Below are 21,288 nucleotides of genomic sequence, written 5' to 3'. Positions count from 1 at the left end.
TTGATATATATATATGGAAAAAAAGTCAAGGTAGGAAATGTTAAAATAGATTTATAAAAAACATTTCAGTACCGGTTTCGGGCATTGAGACTTTCAACTGTAAGAATGGAAAACAATTAAATTTTGGAAAAATTAAATGAAAAATTTTTTAAAAGAATATTTGCATAGTAGGTGCAGGAGTGGCTGTGTGGTAAGTAGCTTGCTTACCAACCACATAGTTCCGGGTTCAGTCCCACTGCGTGGCATCTTAGGCAAGTATCTTCTACTATAGCCTCAGGCCAACCAAAGCCTTGTGAGTGGATTTGGTAGATGGAAACTGAAAGAACCTCATCATATATATATATATATATATATATATATATATAATAAATACTAGGGAATAAATCCAAACTTACAGGGAAAAATCAGATTTAGGATTGAATCCAATTTATAGTAAAATATTATATTATATAAATTAGAGACAAAACAACTATTATGCAAATCAAACAAAGAAAGACTTAATCCAATACATAAATTAATTTATATTATTTAGTAATTTAACAATTATTAATATCCACTACGATCGTTTCATGTCTTCTTTTCATCACATCTTTGAGTAGTAGACATTCTTCAGGTGGTTTCAAATATTCTTGGCGAGTTTAAACTTTGTTTGATTTGCATAATAGTGGTTTTATCTCTAATTTATATAATATATATATATATATATATATATATATATATATTTGTCCCCCCCTACATTGCTTGACAACCGATGCTGGTGTGTTTACGTCCCCGTAACTTAGTGGTTTGGCAAAAGAGACCGATGTGTTGGCTGAATGCTGTTTTTCTGTTTTGGGGAATGTTTATCTGGAATCTGTGCAGAGCCATCCTTTGACGTAGACTGTTTTTTATTTGGCCTATGTATTGTTCTTGGCACTCAGAGCAGGTTAGTGCATATATCAGGTTCTCCGAAGTACATGTGAAGCTGCTTTTCACTGTGAAAGCTGTCCCTGTTTGAAAGAGAACTCAAATCCCTCAATTAAATTGACCCAAATCCCAAAGTTGGGTCTATCGCATTTTTTTACTGACAACATCAGTGTTGTTGTTGAGCTTATTCAGGCTTGGGTTAGGAGACTTTTCATAGATTTGGGCTGTCTTTTGCTCTTTATGATGGTGAGCGTTTGGAGGATTGAGTTCATTCTGTGGTCCCTTTTTAGCTGGGGAATGCTTTGGAGGATGGTGTCGAAGGCTTCATTGTTAAGAGGGTTGTGTGTGGAGAGGTATAGTAGAGCTTTTGATTGTAAATCCTTCTTTAATTTGGGATGTCTGTTGATGGTTATATTCCATCATGAATTGAATGTTTATGTCAAGTCCATTTGTAAGTGCTTGAAATTCTTTAAGTCTCTCTATACTTTCATGCCAAAGAGTGAAACAGTCATCCTGGTATCTCTTCCAGTTATCAGTTATTTTCTGTGTAGAGGGAGTATGGGCTGCTGTATTTTTCTAAAACCTTACGATAAAGTCTAATTTCTAGATATCCCATGACTAGGTTAGCAAAGGAGGGGGCCATTCTCGTACCCATCACCATCCCTGATTTTCATCAGTAGAAGTTGTCTATGAAGACGAAATAGTTATTCTCCAAGATGAATTTTAGCTCTTCTATTATGAATTCTTTGTTGATGCGATGTAGGAGTTCATTGGCGTAATTCTCTTGCCAGAATTGAATTGCCTCTATTCCTAGATTGTTGGGGATATTAGAATATAAGTTGACTACATCGAAGGATACTAGTAGGGTCTTTTTGTTTATTGTTTTAGGGAGGTGCTGAGCATATCCAGGTCGTCCCTTATGTAGCTTTTGATACGCTTGAGGAATGGTTTTAAGAGGATATCTAAAAAGTTACTGAGGCGGTGGGTTTCGCATGCGTGACCTGCTATTATAGGTCTTAATTTGAGGTCATTAGGAGTAGGGACCTTGATTGTTATGTCTGGCTATCCTGCATGCATTACTTATTTTCTCACTTTTGCGTATCTTAGGAATACCATAGAATTGAGTGGATTTACTTTTGAAATTGGTCATATAATCGTATTCCTTGTCGGCGAGTCCTTCTCTGTATAGGTTTAACATGGATTTTAGGTTTCCCATAAGTTTCTGCTGACTGTAGTGTTGGACCTTTTCATAATATGTCGTGTCTTCCAATATGGATCGTACTAGAGTTATATAGTATACCGGGTCCATTAAGACAACTGAACTCCGTTTATGAGCTTCTTTGATTGTTATTGTTTTATCATCTTTTAATTTGTTCAGCTCAGCCCATTCTTTTTTGCTGAAGTTTAGCTTGTGTTTTTGTTAGTGCATATTTTAATATAGGTAATTCAACATGTGTTCACAGAAATGATCAAGGGTTTTGTTCTTACCTTTTGAAGGGGTGTAGTAACTTCAATTTTGGACCAATGATTCATCCTAATATTTGTTGTATAGCTCCTCAGCGAGTCATAATTTTCTACAGAATTCCATGATGTCTTCTTTAATTTCGTTGTAGTTGAGCATTATGGGGTGGGTGTAAACTTGAGCCCTTTGGAGAGCATATTGATTTGGTTTGCTGTTAGTTATTTGTGAGTTAGATTGATACTTTTTACCATTTTTGGTTCCTCCTGTCTGTTTGGTGATATCTCATGTCTCTGTGTTTGCGTATTAGGTCTAAAAAATGATTGCAGTGGTTGGGATGATATCTATTGTGTAGTTGTTCCTCATTGTTGCGGGGTGCTGTGTTGTGATTTATGGTGCGTGTTCTTGGAATGGTATTGAAAAGTGTGTCCCGATATCCCATGTTTCGATGTGGTGTTTTAGGGGGTTGGTAATTATTGAATGTGGTACGGGTTTGTTGTGCATGGTTGTTTAGGAGATTTTTGGCACGAAAATTTCGTTGGTAACTCTTTATGGGGGGTAGGAGGTTGCAATGTCTATCCTGTGGGTAGTGATTTCTCCTTTCTCTGTTTCAAGTTGGGGTACTCCGGAGCAATACATAGGCTAAACAAAAAACAGTCTATGTCAAAGGATGGCTCTGCACAAATCGCAGATCAAAATTCCCAAAAAATGCAAAACAGCATTCAGCCAACACATTGACATTTGTGCCAATAACAAAAATCCAAGCTTCAGAATTTTTCCCCTCTACCAATTCAAGGATGATACAACCTGCAGCCAACGAATTAGTTAAGAGACTCTCTTTATTAGAAAATACAGACCCCTTTTGAATGCATCTACAACAAATGACATATCCACCATGGCCTTAGAATAACACACACACAAATATTAAAAATGATACATTCAAAAGATACCCAAGAATTATTTAAAAACAGTCCCAATCGCTGCTATAATCTACAACGATTCACTTTAGGTCACTTGACCATTTAACATCCTACCACTATCATACCATACCTTATTACTCCCTCTTCTCTTTCTCTTTCATCTTTGTCTTCTTCCCCTCTGCCACCTCCTTCCATACTTTACTACTACTGCTGTTTAGAATAACACCTACACACATAAACAATACATTCAAAAGAGATATCTCAAGAATTCACTCACTACTACCATCCACAACAAGTTACTTTTAGGGCACTTGGACATTTAGCATCCTACTACTATCATTGCATTCCCACATTTTTCTTCTTCTTCTTCTCCTCCTCCTCCTTCGCCAAGAATTCACGACCTCAAACCCACAAGAGAGACAGACAGGCAGAAACAAGGAAAATGTCCCTTGTATTTGAATACTATGCAAATATTCTTTTAAAAAACTTTTCATTTAATTTTTCCAAAATTTAATTGTTTTCCATACTTACAGTTGAAAAAGTTTCAATGATCGAAACCGGTACTGAAATGTTTTTCTTACAACATATATTTCAAAGAAAATATTGGCATTATTGCAGAAGGAATAAAATGTTGTAAAAGAATGTGATGTTCTCATGAGGAAAAAAAAGAGAAACAAAACGCATCAATAAACCAGTATAACTCCTATTATAGACAATACTCCCTCTCTCTCTCTCTTTCCTTCTCTCTCTCTCTCTTTCTCTCTCTCCCTCTCACTTTCTCTCTGTTCCTGTCTTCTCTCAGCCTCTCAATATCTGTAAATATATGGACATACACTCTCTTTCTCTGTTTCTTCACTACCCTCCATCACACAGTTGATTATAAAAAATAAAGAAAAACGAAAGAAACAAACAAAAAACCATAAATATGTCCAGAAACTGAAGGAGCATGGAATTAGCATCGTTTTTGAGAGCCTGGGATAACCCAAACAATATCATCACAGCTGTGCTGGAGAGCAATGGCTATTCACAAACTTTAGCACAGATAGAACAAAAAAGAACAGGAGTTTACATACCCCTGTGCTCTCATACATTCCCACATCAGCACTCTCTGTGCCATCTTTGATGATGAACACAGCAAAGATGACAAGGATGGAGGCACGGATGTAGATGAAAGATGTTCCCCCCACTTGGTAGACACTGAAGAAAACAAAGAAGAAGGTTTAAGTGAGAAACCTGCCAGGAAAGCAAACCCATAGAAGTGCCCCTCCCACCATCAGAAATACGATGGAGGTGAAAAAGCCAAGAAAGAACAACCGAAAGGAGCAAAAACAAGAGATGAAGCAGCTGAAGAAAGAAGCAAATCTGACTGCCCATACAGCAAAAAGGATAAAAAGAGACAGCACACACGAATGTGCAAATTCAACTTGAAAGGTGTCTGCTGGCATGGAGAGGGAGGTGCAAGCTGCTGTTTTGCACACTAAAGACCCTGCCACATAAACATGAAACAGGCCGGAAACCACCTGCCAAAAGGAAAGAACTGTGCACCACCTGCCCCAAAACGGAGGTACGCAGATGTAGTGCGTGTTACAAACCAGTCCTATCAACATGTTGTTGAAAGGGTTGCTGCTGAACAACAATATTTTTTGTGCATAACACAAAAGATTGTACAGCAGCTGACCTGGCTACATCAATCTCACAGGTGGGACTATCCCCAATACACAAGACCACCACAGCAAATAGACCCAAGGTGGGCACCTATGGCAACAACACTGACATCACATCGGTGCTCTTACTGAACATCAGAGGACTGTTAACACTTAGTAACAGGACAAAAATTCCTTTCCTGGGAGACCTTGTTACATGCAATCAATGCTTGTGCATAGCACTTATGTAAACACACTTGAAACTAGCAAATGCAGAAATACACATAGCACAGTATGTTGTATTACAGACCGACAGGAAAGAAAGGAGTTGTGGTGGAGTTGCTATGTACATCCGTGAAGACCTCACACCCCAGGTCCTTTTGTCACACTCAAATTCAGTATGTGACACACTAATTGTACATATAAGATAGATCGATGTAGTTATATGTGACTGCCTTACAAAAATAGAAGTTCTAGTTACATTACAACAACACATAAGTGTACTTCTAATGGGAGACTTCAATCTGCCCAATGTCAGATGGCCTGAGAGCCTTTCTCTCCCAGGTATGGCGCGATGCGAACAAGGACAAGTGAAGTCTCTCCTGAACCTCATCAACACTTTTAGTCTTGTGTATTGGAGATAGTCCCATCTGTGAGATTGATGTAGTCATGTCAGCTGCTGTACAATCTTTTGTGTCATGCACGAAAAAGATTGTTGTTCTGCAGCTGTCCTTTGAACTCCAACCAACCAGGGCAGATAACCTACAGGATCTCTGCTTCACAAATAATATGGATCTCAGCCAGAATGTGAAAGTGACACCGATGCTACTCTCGGATCACTACATGGTAGAGCTGACCATATACGGACCAAAGGAAAGCATGGACATGCAGCCTACAAGAAACTCTCAGAATCTTTCCAGCTTGAATTTCCATTAGGCAAACTGGAAACATTGAGAAAGAGATCCTCAAACAAAACTGGCCTGAATGTCTCTCCTCACCGGACATCGACATGAAACTTCAACAATACATGTCTGTACTGCAAGCCATATGCTACAAATGTGTCCCAGAGAGAAAGGCCACTGTACACAAGAACAAAATCCCCAGGGAGAAGAAAATTCTTTTGAGACGGCGTACAAAAATTTTAATTTGCCTACACAAAGAAATTGAAAGCAGTGAAAAGTCCTGCCTGAAAATACAACTGTTCGAGATTGAAAAAAACTGCAACTCTCTCATGAAAACGATAGAGGTGACAAAGAAGCCTGGGCTATAGATAATATAAAATCTAACTCCAGAGCTTTCTACAAGTTTGTAAAAGAAACAGCCTCAATCCACTGCAGGGCAGGGCCAATCCTCAAAAAAGTCAGTTCACTCACAGGAAACCCAATGAGGATAGATGAAATACAAAATGAGCAAATCAAAAGTATTTTCACTCCACCCCCTAGGACACTTGCAAGTCAGCAATCCAGCTGACTCTTTTTTCCTGCTGCAGATATAAAAGCAGAGGCAGTGATGATCGATTACATCAATGTAAAGGAAGACGATGTAATAAGGGCTCTAGATGAAATGAACCCAAACTCAGCTACTGGCCTTGGTGGATTCCCAGCAATCCTTCTAAAAGTATGTAAGCAAGACCACTGCAGTATGTAGCAAGACCACTGCAGTCCTTCTTTCAGAGCTTCCTTTATAACTGGCAAACTTCCAAGCAAGCAGAAGGAAGGTAAAATATGCCCTATTCATAAAGGAGGTAGCAGAGCAGAGGTGAAAAACTACAGACCTATCTCTCTGACCTTGCACATCAGCTAAGTTATGGAACAAATAGAAGAAAACTAATCACCTTCCTTGAGGAAAATAACTTGCTGCCTGACACCCAACATGGTTTCCGACCAGGAAGAAGCTGCCTGACTCAGCTCTTACAACACTATGACTGGGTACTGAAACAGCTGCTCAACGACTGAAATGTGGAATTCATATATCTCGACTTTGCAAAGGCCTTTGATAAAGTCGATCATGGAATGATGTGTCACAAACTGCATGATCTTGGCATAGTTGGAAAATTGGGAGAATGGCTTCATGACTTTCTGAAGGATAGAAGTCAGGTGGTAGTAGCTAGTGGGGCCACTTCCAATGATGCACAAATAGTGAGTGGTGTTCTGCAAGGCACTGTTTTGGGACTACTACTGTTCATAATGGCCCTCAGATATACCCTTATCCACACACAGACCCACAATCACAAGTTATGCAGATGATACAAAAGTCTCACAGGCGGTAGAGAACCCTGAAGACACTATGCACCTGCAATGTGAGCTGGATGAAATATACAAGTGGACTGAAAAGAATCACATGCAGTTTAATGCTGAAGTTTCAAGCCTTATGCTATCAGCATGTCAAACTAAATTGCTATACCAATTAAATACACAGGAGCTGGAGGGATTGCAATCCCAGAGACACAGTCAGTGTGAGACCAGAGCATTTACATGAGTAATGATGGCATGTTGCTAATTTGGCAATGAAATGCAGGTGGCTGGCGGGATGGGGGTTAGCTGCTAGTATATCCATATATATATATATATATATATATATATATATATATATCTATATAAACGGCAGTTTGTCTGTGCGTTTTCTGTGTGTCTGTTTTCTCGTACCCTCACTCTGACCACGGCTTTCAACCGATTCTGATGAAACTTGACACACACATAGCCCAATGTCATAATTCAAAACTAACGCAGCGAAAATTTTGAAAAGTTCCCCCAGTTCTGAAAAAAATCGATAAATTCGACATGGGGTCGAGAATCAGAAACCCAAACCACAGACCGTCTAGGGGACGCAACTCCACCTTTTTTAACTCTCAAAAAAAATTTACCATCATTTTTTTTCCATTTTTTTGCTATTTTTGGGCTATAACTCTCTAAAAATGCTTTATAGTTATTTCCCTTACAAACCTGAGCAACGCCGGGCGATACTGCTAGTATATATATATATATATATATATATATATATGTATGTATTAGAAGGTTTAGAGACGATGTACAGGTATTATATATTAGAAGAAATAAGGTACTCAGAAATCTGGATGGTTTTATATTTACAGATATGTCACATATTTTTATAAATCATATATTAGCGCTTGCATCCACTCTAGTGGAATCGTGAAATTGGACTTATTTAGGAATTTTGTCTCTTTTTATAGTTGAGTGTGTCGGGGTGGAGAGAGATATAAGATAGTACAAGAGGGGAATGAGGAATGGGGAGAAAGTGAGAGAGAGTGCGTGTGCTTTTGTATCTGAAAGGAGTGTCAATGGAAAAGAGAACGAAAGGAAGAAGGAAGAGAGAAAGAAGAAAAAAATGTGTTGACATCTTTGCAGCTAGTCAGTTCTTTCAATTGGAAGTGATTCTTGGCTTTTAGAAATGGCAAGCCCGGGTGGCCACTTCAAGGGCGGGGGTAAATGTTATTTTTCTAAAAATTGTCTGGATTTTTTTTATCATTGTCTTGTGAGAGAGTGTGTGGGGAGGGGGGTCTGTATATCAGGTTTATGCTGTGAGCCACTGACCAGATCTGTGGATGGTGCACAGTCTCCTCTCAACCCGAAATAATGTGGTGGTGGAACAATGTTGTTGACAAGGCTATTAGAGAAAAGAAACAGGCTTGGAAGGACTGAAAGAATGGTGGTAACAGGGAATTGTATCAGACTGCCAGAAGGGAAGCTAGGAGACAGATTTATTTAGCCAGAAGGGAAGCAGATAAGAAAAAATTTGCCGTGAGGACCAAAGACTTTAGGCATTTCATGTTGCAAGACAGTGTGTGAGAGAGAATCGTGATGTTGTAGGAGAGAAATGTGTCTGCATGGATGATGGTTCTCTTGCACTAAGTGTGGCTGCAAAGAGAGAGGTTTGGAGATGCCACTATGAAAGGTTGCTCAATAAAGAAAATGAATGAGAGAAAGAGAGTCTGCCGAATGTCGACCCAACAGAGGGACCAGCTATCCGAGTTGACAGTACCTTGGTAGATAAAGCAATTAAAGGTATGAAGACAGGGAAAGCCCCAGGCCCATCAGGAATCGCTGCAGAGATGCTCAAAATATCTGGTAGTATCGGCTATTGCCTAGTCACCCATATAGTTAACCAGGTGATACATGAAAGAGTCATACCCAATGACTGGTGTAGCAACACCATAGTCAACTGCTACAAAGGTAAAGGTGATTATTTGGATACAAATAATTACAGAGGTATCGAGTTGTTGGATCAGGTAGTGAAGGTCACAGAGAGGGTCATAGCCCAACTAATTAGGGAGAGAGTCAGTTTAGATGAGATGCAGTTTGGGTTTGTGCCAGGGTAAAAAGCACCACTGATGCTATATTTCTGATAAGACAGCTGCAGGAGAAATACCTAGCCAAAGATAAACCCCTGTACCTGGCTTTCATTGACATGGAGAAAGCCTTTGACAGGGTCCCCCGATCCCTTATCTGATGGTTAAATAAGGAAACTAGGGATAGATGAATGGTTAGTGAGAGCTGTGTGAGCCATGTACAGGGACACTGTCAGTAAGGTGAGGGTTGGCAAGGAGTACAGTGAAGAATTCTGGGTAGAGGTAGGGGTCCACGAAGGTTCAGTCCTCAGCCCCCTCCTATTTATCATAATCCTCCAGGCAATAACGGAGGAATTCAAGACAGGATGCCCCTGGGAGCTGCTCTATGCTGACAACCATGCTCTAATTGCTGAGTCACTATCAGAACTGGAGGAGAAGTTTCAGATGTGGAAACAAGGATTAGAATCGAAGGGCCTTAGAGTCAACCTAGCCAAAACCGAAGTCTTAATAAGTAGGAAGGCAGGTAAACCTCAAATCCCTTCAGGTAGTTGGCCCTGCTTGATCTGTAGAAAAGGAGTAGGTAGATGTACCCACTGTAAGCTATGGACACATAAGAGGTGCAGCAATATCAAAGGAAGGCTAACTGGGAAGATAGTTTTGTATGTGGCAGATGCTCAGGAGCAATAAACACATTGCAGGGAGAAAAACTAGAAGTAGTCGACAGCTTCCGTTACCTAGGTGACCAAGTCAGTAGCAGAGGAGGGTGTGCTAAAAGTGTAACAGCTAGAGTAAGAATAGCCTGGACAAAGTTCAGAGAGCTCCTACCTCTGCTGGTGACAAAGGGCCTCTCACTCAGAGTAAAAGGTAGATTGTATGACCCATGTGTTCAAACAGCCATGCTACATGGCAGTGAAACCTGGACAGTGACTGCTGAGGATATGCGTAAGCTCGCAAGGATTGAAGCCAGTATGATCTGATGGATGTGTAATGTCAGTGTGCATACTTGACAGAGTGTTAGTACCTTGAGAGAAAAGTTGGACCTAAGAAGCATCAGATGTGGTGTGCAAGAGAGACATCTGCACTGGTAAGGTCATGTGGTGAGAATGGATGTGGATAGCTGGGTGAAAAAGTGCCACACCCTAGCGGTTGAGGGAACTTGTAGAAGAGGTAGACCTGGGATGAAATGGTGAAGCATGACCTTCAAACATTGGGCCTCACCAAGGCAATGACTAGTGACCGTGACCTTTGGAAATATGCTGTGCTTGAGAAGACTCGGCAAGCCAAGTGAGTCCATAACCTTATGGCCTATGCCATGGGTGTAACCAGCCCACTTATGCATACCTTTCCTTCTTTGGACACTAAACTCTGCTTGCGAAGACCTGTTGAGGCAAGTGAAATCGAAATCAAATTTGATGACTGGCATCCATGCTAGTGGAGCGCTTAGAGTACCATACGAGCATGATCGTTGCCAGAGCTAGAAACTGCCTTCCGTGCTGGTGGCACATAAAAAGCACCATTCGAGCACGATTGTTACCCGCATCGCTTTACTGGCACTTGTGCTGGTGGCATGTGAAAAAACATTAGAGTGAGGTTGTTGCCAGTGCCACTGCACTGGCTCCTGTGCAGGTGGCACATGAAAGGCACCATTTGAACATGGCCATTGCCAGTATCGCCTGACTGGCCCTCTTACCAGTGGCATATAAAAGCACCCACTACACTCGAAGTGATTGGCATTAGGAAGGGCATCCAGCTGTAGAAAGTCTGCCAGATCAGATTGGAGCCTGGTGCAGCCATCTGGTTGGCCAGATCTCAGTCAAATCATCTGGAAAGCATGGAAAGCAGACGTTAAACGATGATGATGATGATGATATCCATATATATATATATATATAAAATAAAGGATGATCAGTTAGTTGTCATAATAATACTGTTTCAGATGCCGGGGCTAAAAGACATCCTCATCAGTTATTTAAAAAAAAACGCTTTGAAAAAAATTTGAATAGCAGGAAAAAGGAAATAAAAATACAACTACATAAAGATAGAAATCTTCGTTCATAAAATCTACATATGCACACACATACACATGCACTCACGCACATATATGTACCCATGCATGCATTATTATGCTCATATACTGATCTCTACATGCACACACATATACATATATATGCATAGAAACACATATACACATAAATATGAAAATACATACACCATACATATATAAGTATTTATAACTTCATATTCACAAAGCAAAAAGTTTACGTTTATCTTAGAACTTATATATATAAAAATACTCATTTATGAAACCACCATAGATTCTATGACCTCTAAAGACACAGTTTCGTCAAAGAAATATGTGGGTCTCACAGATGGAAATTTTAAAGCCAGGTTCAATAATCACACCTTAAGCTTCAGACACTGGGATAAAAGAAAAACAACAAAATTATCCAGTTATATATGGTCCTTAAAAGAACAAGGTGTCAGCTATAAGATTCACTGGAAGATCTTCACTAAATGTAAACCTTACATCAACGGCAGTGGAAAGTGCGATCTTTGCAATATGGAAAGATGGCTCATCTGGAAAAGATCTTTAGACCCTGCTACATGTCTAAATTCAAGAACTGAACTTTTTGGATTATGTCCAAATATGACAAAATACTTGTTATGCTTTTGGGCCCATCAAGATCACAGATAGAACCTGCTTTTTATATTGTGTCCATGTACAGGCCTTTTATGTGGCTTAGCATTTCTTATATAGTTTTATATGTATTTGTATGTATAAGCATATATCAGATGTGTATATGCGTGATTGTGTATATATGTACAAATGTATATATACATATATATATATATATATATATATATATATATATATATATATATATATGAGTGTAAGACTATAGCCGTTTGCTGAAGAGTGATTGTCATGCACATGTCTATATGAGTATTTTTATTTATATAAGTTCTAAGATAAATGTAAACTTTTTGCTTTGTGAATATGAAGTTATATTTACTTATATATGTACATGTGTATGTATTATCATATTTATATGTATGTGTTTCTATTCATTTATATGCATGTATATGTGTATATGTGTACATGTAGAGACCAGTATATGAGCATAATAATGCATGCATGGGTACATATACGTGTGTGTGCGTGTATGCATGTGTATGTGTGTGCATGTATATATATATGTATATAAATATATATATATATATATTTGTATATGTATGTGTATATATACATGTGTACATATGTAGATTTTATGAACAAAGAGTTCTATCTTTACATGGTTGTATTTTTATAATATCTTTTATCTTCTACTTGTATTTCCTTTTCCACACCTATTAAAGTAACTTCCTTTTATTCTACTGTTTTTTTTAATGTAACTAATGTACCAAAATTTTAATCTTCTACTAAAAATTTTATTCGTATATATATATATATATATATATATATATAGGCACAGGAGTGGCTGTGCGGTAAGTAGCTTGCTTACCAATCACATGGTTCCGAGTGCATTCCCACTGCGTGGCACCTTGGGCAAATGTCTTCTACTATAGCCTCGGGTCGACCAAAGCCTTGTGAGTGAATTTGGTAGACGGAATCTGAAAGAAGCCCGTCATACATATGTATATGTATATATGTGTGTTTGTGTTTGTCCCCCACCCCCCAACATTGCTTGACAACTGATACTGGTGTGTTTACATCCCTATAACTTAGTGGTTCAGCAAAAGAGACCGATAGAATAAGTACTTGGCTTCCAAAGAATAAGTCCTGGGGTCAATTTGTTCAAGTAAAGGCGGTGCTCCAGTCAAATGGGCACAGTCAAATGACTGAAAGAAGTAAAGAATATATATATATATATAGTTCAAATGTGAAAAACAAAAGACAAAGACAGACAAAGGAACAAAAAGCAAGTGTATTAGTTTGGCACTCAGGAAGAATGGAAAATTGACTACCTCTGTTTCAAATCCCAGCCTTAAGTTTAGGTGTGAATGCTGTCCATGCAACAGGCAGCTGTTCTTGCCGAATGAAAGTTCATTCCTGGTGTAGTTTTGCCTTTGGAGCATCGAGCAAAACATGAGAAATGTTTGCTCCAAAATGGACCAAACAGAAAAATCCAACTGTTTGAAATTTTGGCTTCTTGAGGGCCATACATCTTTGCCTATGAATGACAGAATGTTTTTCTGAATCCAGTGTTGTATCTGTTTGGAGCTGTGGGATGGTGCTGAGTCGTGTAGGGGGCTCCAAGGTGTGCCTTCAAAGTGCTCATTCACCCGTAGCAGCAGTTTAGCTTCCAGAATGTTGTTAGTGTATTGCTGGGCACAAAAATGAGGGTAGACCTTCCAGTAGCTATCACAGCTGCTCAAGCCATAAATGACTGTGGATTTTGACATCGATTTATGAGTCTATCCTCGACAGAGCCAGATACACTCCAAAGTTGGTCATTCCTAATTAATTGGGCAGTAACTCTCTGTAATTTGCATCACCTGATCCAGGAGTTAGACACCTCTATATTTACTTCTATTTAACACATCACCCTTACCCTTGTAGCAGCTAACAGTTATGCTGCTATGCCAGTCTCTGGGTATTACATCTTCCTGAATGACCTGATTAACCCTTTCGTTACTATATTTCTGACCAAAATACACCCCTCATGTGTTTCAATTAAATTCTAAAATAATCATGAATCTAGGCTTGTTTCATTAAATAACTGTAACTTTTTTACTTATCAACATATTAATGTGATATTTGGAACATAATTAAAGAAAGGGTTCTTAATCAATTCTATTGCATAACTTTTGTCTCAAAGTGACTTTAATTACAGGTAAATCCAGGTAAATTGAGCAAAAGGTAAAAATATTAAAATTTTAAATTGAGCAAAAGGTAAAAATATTAAAATTTTGTTTAAACATCACCATAGAAAATGAATCATCAGCTAATATTCAAATGGGTATACAACAACATTTTGATAAAGAAGAATTGTGCACATCACTATATCATCAGTTGAATTTAATGCACAACAGGTGTACCATAAAGGTGGAATAAAGTGAAATACTGGAATCCACCGCAAGTTTGACCGAACTAAAGAAATCGATCAAAAAATAATATACGGCCCTGGTTATGGTATGGAAATGATAAATTCCAGACCACATCGTTTCCTAGGCCATGCTGACTAACATTATTTTCCCTGTATAAAAACTAAATCCACACAGTACCCAGTATTTGCTTCACAATTTTTCCAAAATTTGAACCCCCATTTTGTGTTTGTTTACATTCTGCGTAAGTTTGTTTCCACATTGATCGCTTCAAACAATAACTTCCAGATCACATCATACCCTAAGCCATGCTGACTAGCATTAGTTTCCTTGTATAAAAACTAAATCCATAACAGTACCCAGTATTTGCTTCACAAATTTTCCAATTCAGAATCAATGCTTGATAACATGAAACTCCTATCAATTTTCAAAGTTGAAGAAAAATCGATGCCGAAAAAAATGTGGAAAAAAATCTCCCAAAATTCAGGGAATTAAAATTACGCGTCGATCGTTGTACAAAACTGTAGATGAACTGTTTACGAAGTATAATCACGTGTTTTCACGAATGTACTAAAGAGATTTGCTCTGATATTCTCATTTAAATATGAATAGGTAAATACGGGCGGGTTTGGGCGGTTTGGTCACCAGCTTGTGTCCTGCCTTACCAGATATTTTGAGCATCTCAGCTGTGATTCCAGATGGACCAAGAGCTTTCCCAGTTTTCATGTTTTTAACTGCCTTAGTTCACTAAGATAGTTAGTCCCTCTATTGAGCTCACATGAGAGAGACTCCTTTCATCACATTGAGTGCAAGCATGCCATTATCTGTCCATACACATTGATCTCCTACAATATCCTGATTATCACTGACACATTGTCTGACAATCTGGAACACTTCAAATCTCTGCTGTAGGAATTTGGCAAATCTCTTCTTTTCTGTTTCTACTCTAGCTAGATAGACTTGATGTCTAGCCTCCTTTTTAGCTTTCTGATAAGATTCTCTATCGCCACTCCATCTTTTCTCTTTTATGTCCCTGTCAACATCACTGTTCCACCACCATGTCACTCTTGGTCTGGCAGGAACTTTGCTCCAACCATAGATTTGGTCTGTTGCCCTTAGTAGATGATCCCTTAGGAACCTCCAGTTGTCTTCTGTATCATATGTCTCTCTCTCCCTCCTTCTCATCATAAGCCTCATTGAGGACATCTCTAATTCTCTGCCCATTTGAAGGATCTTTCAGCTTCCACAGCCTCCTTTTTCATATTGGCTTACATCTCGGGATAGTTTTGGTTTTAAGCTTATGCTGAGTTGTACATTCTTCTCCTGGGAAGGATTTTGCATTTATGAGCATATATCTATCCCTGTGTTTTGTAAGGATGTAATCAATCTGGCTGGTGTGTCCCCCAGATTGATAAATGATCAGATGGTTAGTGTTACAGACCTGTAAGTCATGGGCATCGCAAAACTCCAGCAGTTTCGTCTCTTCCTCATTTCTGGAGCCAAAGCTATGGCCATTATGTGCGCCCCAAAATCCATCAGAGTGTTGTCCAATATATTCATTGAAGTCCCTTACTATGATAAGAATGTCGTTGTCTTTCATCATTGAGGTAGTTCTCAGAAGAGATTCATAGGAGTAGTCCTTCTGAGCGTCTGTGATTCTGGCATGTGGAGCATACACGCGCACACACACATATATTGGTTTCAAATTTTGTTACAAGGCCAGCAATTTCAGGGGGGTGGATAAGTCAGTTACATCAATCCCAACTGGTACTTACTTTATTATCTCTAAAAGGATGAAAGGCAAACTCAACCTCAATGGAATTTGAACTCAGAATGTGAAGTTGGGCAAAATGCGATTAAGCACTTTGCCTAGTGTGCTAATGATTCTGCTATGCTTCTTAAACACTACCCTTGTGTGAGAGGATGTTTTATTGCAGGTGGACAGATCTTCTGTAGTACTGCGTATTGCCGGTCCTTTTCAGTTCCTTAGTGAGATATAGCATCTTCATCATACTGATTTTTACTCACAAAACACTTATGAACTTGACTCTGTGTATGGAAAGAGTTAACTTTAGTAAATGCACCCAAGAACCAAGTGGTATGTTTAAACTAGGTGATGGATTAAGTCTACCACCTAAGCTGCTGCAATTACTATAACAGTGTCTATAGAAATATTTAATTTGTTTCAAATACGTTTTTATTCATTATTATAACATAATCATTTTTTTTATTTTAGTCAATCAACCTGGAACAGAATCAAATAAACAAAATTCCTTATGGTATATTTTCTCGGGCCCAATATTTGACAAAGCTCAATATGAAAGACAATCAGTTAACATCATTACCTTTGGGTAAGTTTTATAATCACAATTTATTCTTAATATTTATTTTATTAATTAATGGTATTTTAAAATTAAATTGTTTTATTCTTTCTGCATATTCAGACATTGGAACTTGGTTAAATATGGTAGAGTTAAATCTAGGTACAAATCAACTATCCAAGATTCCTGAAGATATTCAAGATCTACAAAAGCTTGAGGTTCTCACACTCAGTAATAACCTCCTTCGGGTAAGTAACCTCTTATGAATCACTTAATATATTTATCTATGTTAACTATGAGCATATGTACATACACAAAAATTAGCAAAATGTAAAAGGAAAGTGAATATCAAGTACAAGTAGAACCCACATCACATATTAATGCTATGGTAGATTTATCATGTTTGTAATGGGAGAAAATGCTTTTTCTCATTAGATAATAATTTTGAATGTACATCATGAGTAAAGGTCATTCAGTTACCACTGAATATAATTTTTTTGCAAAAAAGTTAGTTGAATACAGCAAGAAGTGTATAGACTGTCATATTTCTGTTTTCTAAATTGATCTGTTATATACTTTCAAAGACATGAAAAAGTATTCATAACAAAATATTTTTATATTTTATGATACTTAAGTTAAATATCTTTTTCAGTAAGCTAATTTTGTTGCATGAAAATATTTCTGTATTAAATGTAAATGTCAGAAATGAACAGGAAGCATAACTGTTAAAATATACCAGCAAATATTTGAGTATCATACTGTGTTTGCTTTCTGTTTATCTCCTGTTCATATGGTGTAGTGGTTAAGAGTGCAGACTACTAACCCCTAGATCCTGAGTTCGATTCCAGGCAGTGACCTGAATAATAATAACAATAATAATAATAACATAAAAAATACCTTAGGAATGAGAACACAGGTATGAAATTTCCCCAAAACACCTGATGAAGGCTGGAGTGTATATCAGCCAAAACATTGTGTTAACAACGAACAAGACGAGGACAAATATCTGTCAACTGTAAATAATGTATGTAATTCCTCATCTCTTAAATATAGAACTGCACTTTCCAAGTATTTGAAGTCGTTCATGTTGTTGCATGTTCCACATTCTTTTACTAAAAATTCTGATTCATTTTCTGATTTGAATTCTACCCTTGTGAGGTGTTTTTTAAGATTTTTTGGTTGGTGTCTGCTATTCCATAAGATGTGTTTTTCAATCAGATTTTTCATTTTGGGGCTTTGTAGGTGTATAGATAAGTTCAATTTTATGGCAAGAAAGATGTTGGTTATTCCAGGGCTGTGTGTATTAAGGAATAGAATCATATTTTCATTAACTTTTTCCTTAGGTGTCCGTAGTTCAGTTTCATCGCCTTTTTAATTCCCTCATTAATTAATCCTAAGGGGCATTTCTGCATTGTGAGGAAGCCTTTGAGTTTGTTGAGTTAGATTTCACATATTTTGGGGTCAATCACTATAGCACAAATGCATCTTGCCATGCTGTATGGGATTTTTCTTTTGATGTGTGATGGATGACAAGAGTAGAGATTTAAATATTGGTGTGTGTCATTTCTTTTGTAAATTAAGTCTGTTGTGACTTTGGAGTTCTGTATTTTTATGTGGATATCTAGGAATGGTAGTTCATTGCAAATGGATTCTGTCATGAATTTGATGGATGGGTGAAGTGTGTTCAGTATATTGTTAAATATATTTAGATCTTCATTCAATTTATCTCAGAATATGAAGCAACCATCAAGGAAGCATTTCCACTACACTCACAGAGTGGTTGACATTAGGAAGGGCATCCAGCTGTAGAAACACTGCCAAATCAGACTGGAGCCTGGTGTAGCCTCCTGGCTTCCCAGACCCCGGTCGAACCGTCCAACCCATGCTAGCATAGAAAACGAACGTTAAATGATGATGATGATGACGACGACGATGATTTCTTGTACTCCTGATCAAAAGTTTTTTCTACTTCCTCATAAAGCTTTTCTTCCAAGTATCCCATAACTAAGATTGCATATGAGGGTGCAAACCATGTATCCATAGCTGTGCCCTTTATATGTCGATATTTTTTACTGTCGAATCTAAAGGTATTTTCTTCTAGTACTAGGCATGTGGCCTTGGTGATGAAGTCAGTCTTGAAGCATTCATTTATCCGTCCTCTCTGTTTCTCTACCCAGTGTTTTATTGCTTCGAGGCCTAAAGTGTGAGATATATTAGTATAGAGATTGGTGACATCAAAACTTGTGAGTATAGTACCTTCTGCAACAATGGGAGGGATGTGTTGGATGAAATCTATGCCATAACTGGGTATTAAAGGGCACAAAGGTTTTAGGTGTATATCTAAAAAAATGACTTAGTTGTTGTGATGGTGCTTGAGGTCCAGCAACTGTTGGTCTTAATTTGAGGTCAGCAGGCCTTAGTATTTTTACGTACTGGTTCTTCTGCTTATTTATGGCACTTTGTGGATTTGGGGTAATCCGTAGATATTGCTCTCTTTGATTACAGAGTTACATATATAATCTTTCTCCTTGTCTGTGATGACATCTTGGAATTCATTGATTAATCTTCTAATTTTATTCATTATTGTTTTTTTCTGAGTGTCTTGGTTCTTCCTTGTAGTAGGTTTGGTTTGTTAACATTTCCAATATTTTATCTCTATAGTAGTTCTTGTCCATAATTACTATTGCCCCTCCCTTATCAGCTTCTTTTAGGAGGATATATATATATATATATTCCATATGAACTCAACCAGACCTGTACATGTGACCAACTCAGATTTGGCTCAAATTTTATTGCCAATACCTCTATATGCATAAGGAATACATGCATACTTTTCGGGTTCAACCTCTTGAGGGTTTCAAACATGTGCTCAACCAAAATTTGAGGGCCACATCCCTCATGGAGTGTGAATGTCAAGTTATACAGATTTTGGTGCTGACTATCTTTAAAACATATCATGGTATTTAACTGAAATTGGCTACCCTGGGTAATCTGAACCCAGCCTGGCAGAATCTGTTATCAGAATTCCTCTATCTTTGTGCATTTACAAGTTATTGACCTTTCAAATATGAACCTTTTCATGAGTGGAAATTTTAAAAAATTAACATTTGAGGATCCCCCATGAGCCCAAGATGTCTAATACAAGCAAACCTCTGCTGAGTTTCTTCAATTTGGGGACTGAGCTTTCCATGATAAGAATATTGACAAATATACAAGGCATAACATAATATTTAGAGGCCTCTGAATATGGTTCCGGGTGAAAAAAAGTCATTTTTTTGACAATATGTGACTCACAAGCTCACCATGTAGGCAATTAAACAAGGGAATAAAAATTGTTCTCCAAGAATGCATGTATCTAAACTTTACTCATTCAAACTTTCAACATATTTTCTCATGACCTTCATAGTTAATTTTTTCAAATATATGCTTTTTAGCTAAATCATACAATTCTCTGAGAGAACCTCTATAGTTTTCATGATCACACAAGATCAGTAAAAGTGTAGATATAAGCCTATTTGGTAACAAAGATCTTATTGTACATATAAAACATTCTCAGTATTTTTAAATAATGTTGTTTTTATACTGAAATGCTTATAGCATTAAAGAAAAACTTAGTTCAAGTAACTTTTAATTACAATTTGAAATTTTATTGATTTACAATGTATTGATTACATGTTAACAAAAACTTATATTGTTGTGGTTCAGCGGGTACAGTACTTCTTGTGACCTACTTTTGGGGTAAACCGATTGTTCTGTCGGATTCACGAAAGAGTAATGGCTTTTGGAAGGACCCCTACCCTTTTGCCGGTCAGGGAAAGTTCGTTCTAGAGGAGGACAGACAGATGGTATTGCAGAGCTGGGAGAGAGAGAGAGTGACAGTGACAGCGTCGATGAGGACAGACAGATTAAGGAATCTGAGCGGCGATAGAGGGAGTATTAGAGCTAGGAGAGAGATTGAGGGTAGTGACAGAGCAAGAGGTTTTTGGCAGTCGGTATTTGGTCGTCAAGGCGAGCAGTTGGATTTAGGAGCGAGGATTTGGAATTCAAGGCAAGCGTTTAGCAGGTTGGAGTTAGCAGTACTGAGAGAGATGAGGTGCAATATGAGACACTGGCTATTCTTGTAGGAACTAAGGTACGTGAATTGTATATTGATATGTGAAGAAAAAGAAGGAAAAAGAATCGATGTAAAGAGACTGTTGAAAAGAAATGAGACAGTGAAAAGAGCAATGTGAACTGTGTAAAGACATTGTGTACAGAGTTATTGGAAAGAGAACTGTGTAATGAACATTGAACTGTATAGGCCTTTAATGTCCTTTGAACTGTAACTTTAATGTGATTTGAAACAGAGCTGTTGTCTCCGGACGTGTACTCTTGAAATGCTTTGATCTGTGGTATACCTGTATGATGTATTGAGTTGTTGTTTAATTGTTACCGGACAGTTTAACCCTTTCGTTACCAAACCGCCCAAAGCCGCCCGAATTTACCTATTCATATTTAAATGAGAATATCAGAGCAAATCTCTTCAGTTACATTCGTGAAAACACGTATTATACTTCGTAAACAGTTCAACTACAGTTTTGTACAATAATCGAAGTGTAATTTTAATTCCGTGAATTTTGGGAGATTTTTTTCCGAAATTTGTTCCTATTGTGTTTTCAAAATTTGTAATTCTGACAAAAAATGGATA

At 37.8% G+C, this 21,288-nt stretch overlaps 1 protein-coding gene across 1 annotated transcript in view; it reads left to right on the top strand.

Annotated features, from left to right (window-relative positions):
* LOC115220253 (leucine-rich repeat protein soc-2 homolog) overlaps positions 1-21,288 on the top strand; it is a 220,033-nt gene that overhangs the window by 96,952 nt on the left and 101,793 nt on the right. The window contains exons 6-7 of the mRNA XM_029790346.2: positions 16,517-16,631; positions 16,725-16,849. Of these exons, the coding sequence (XP_029646206.1) occupies positions 16,517-16,631; positions 16,725-16,849 (240 nt within the window). The remainder of the gene's footprint in view (positions 1-16,516; positions 16,632-16,724; positions 16,850-21,288) is intronic.

The sequence above is a fragment of the Octopus sinensis genome, linkage group LG16, assembly GCF_006345805.1.
Source record: "Octopus sinensis linkage group LG16, ASM634580v1, whole genome shotgun sequence".
NCBI classification, from domain to species: domain Eukaryota; kingdom Metazoa; phylum Mollusca; class Cephalopoda; order Octopoda; family Octopodidae; genus Octopus; species Octopus sinensis.
Note: the sequence above shows the minus strand (reverse complement) of the source record. Positions and strands in the feature narration are given on the sequence as shown.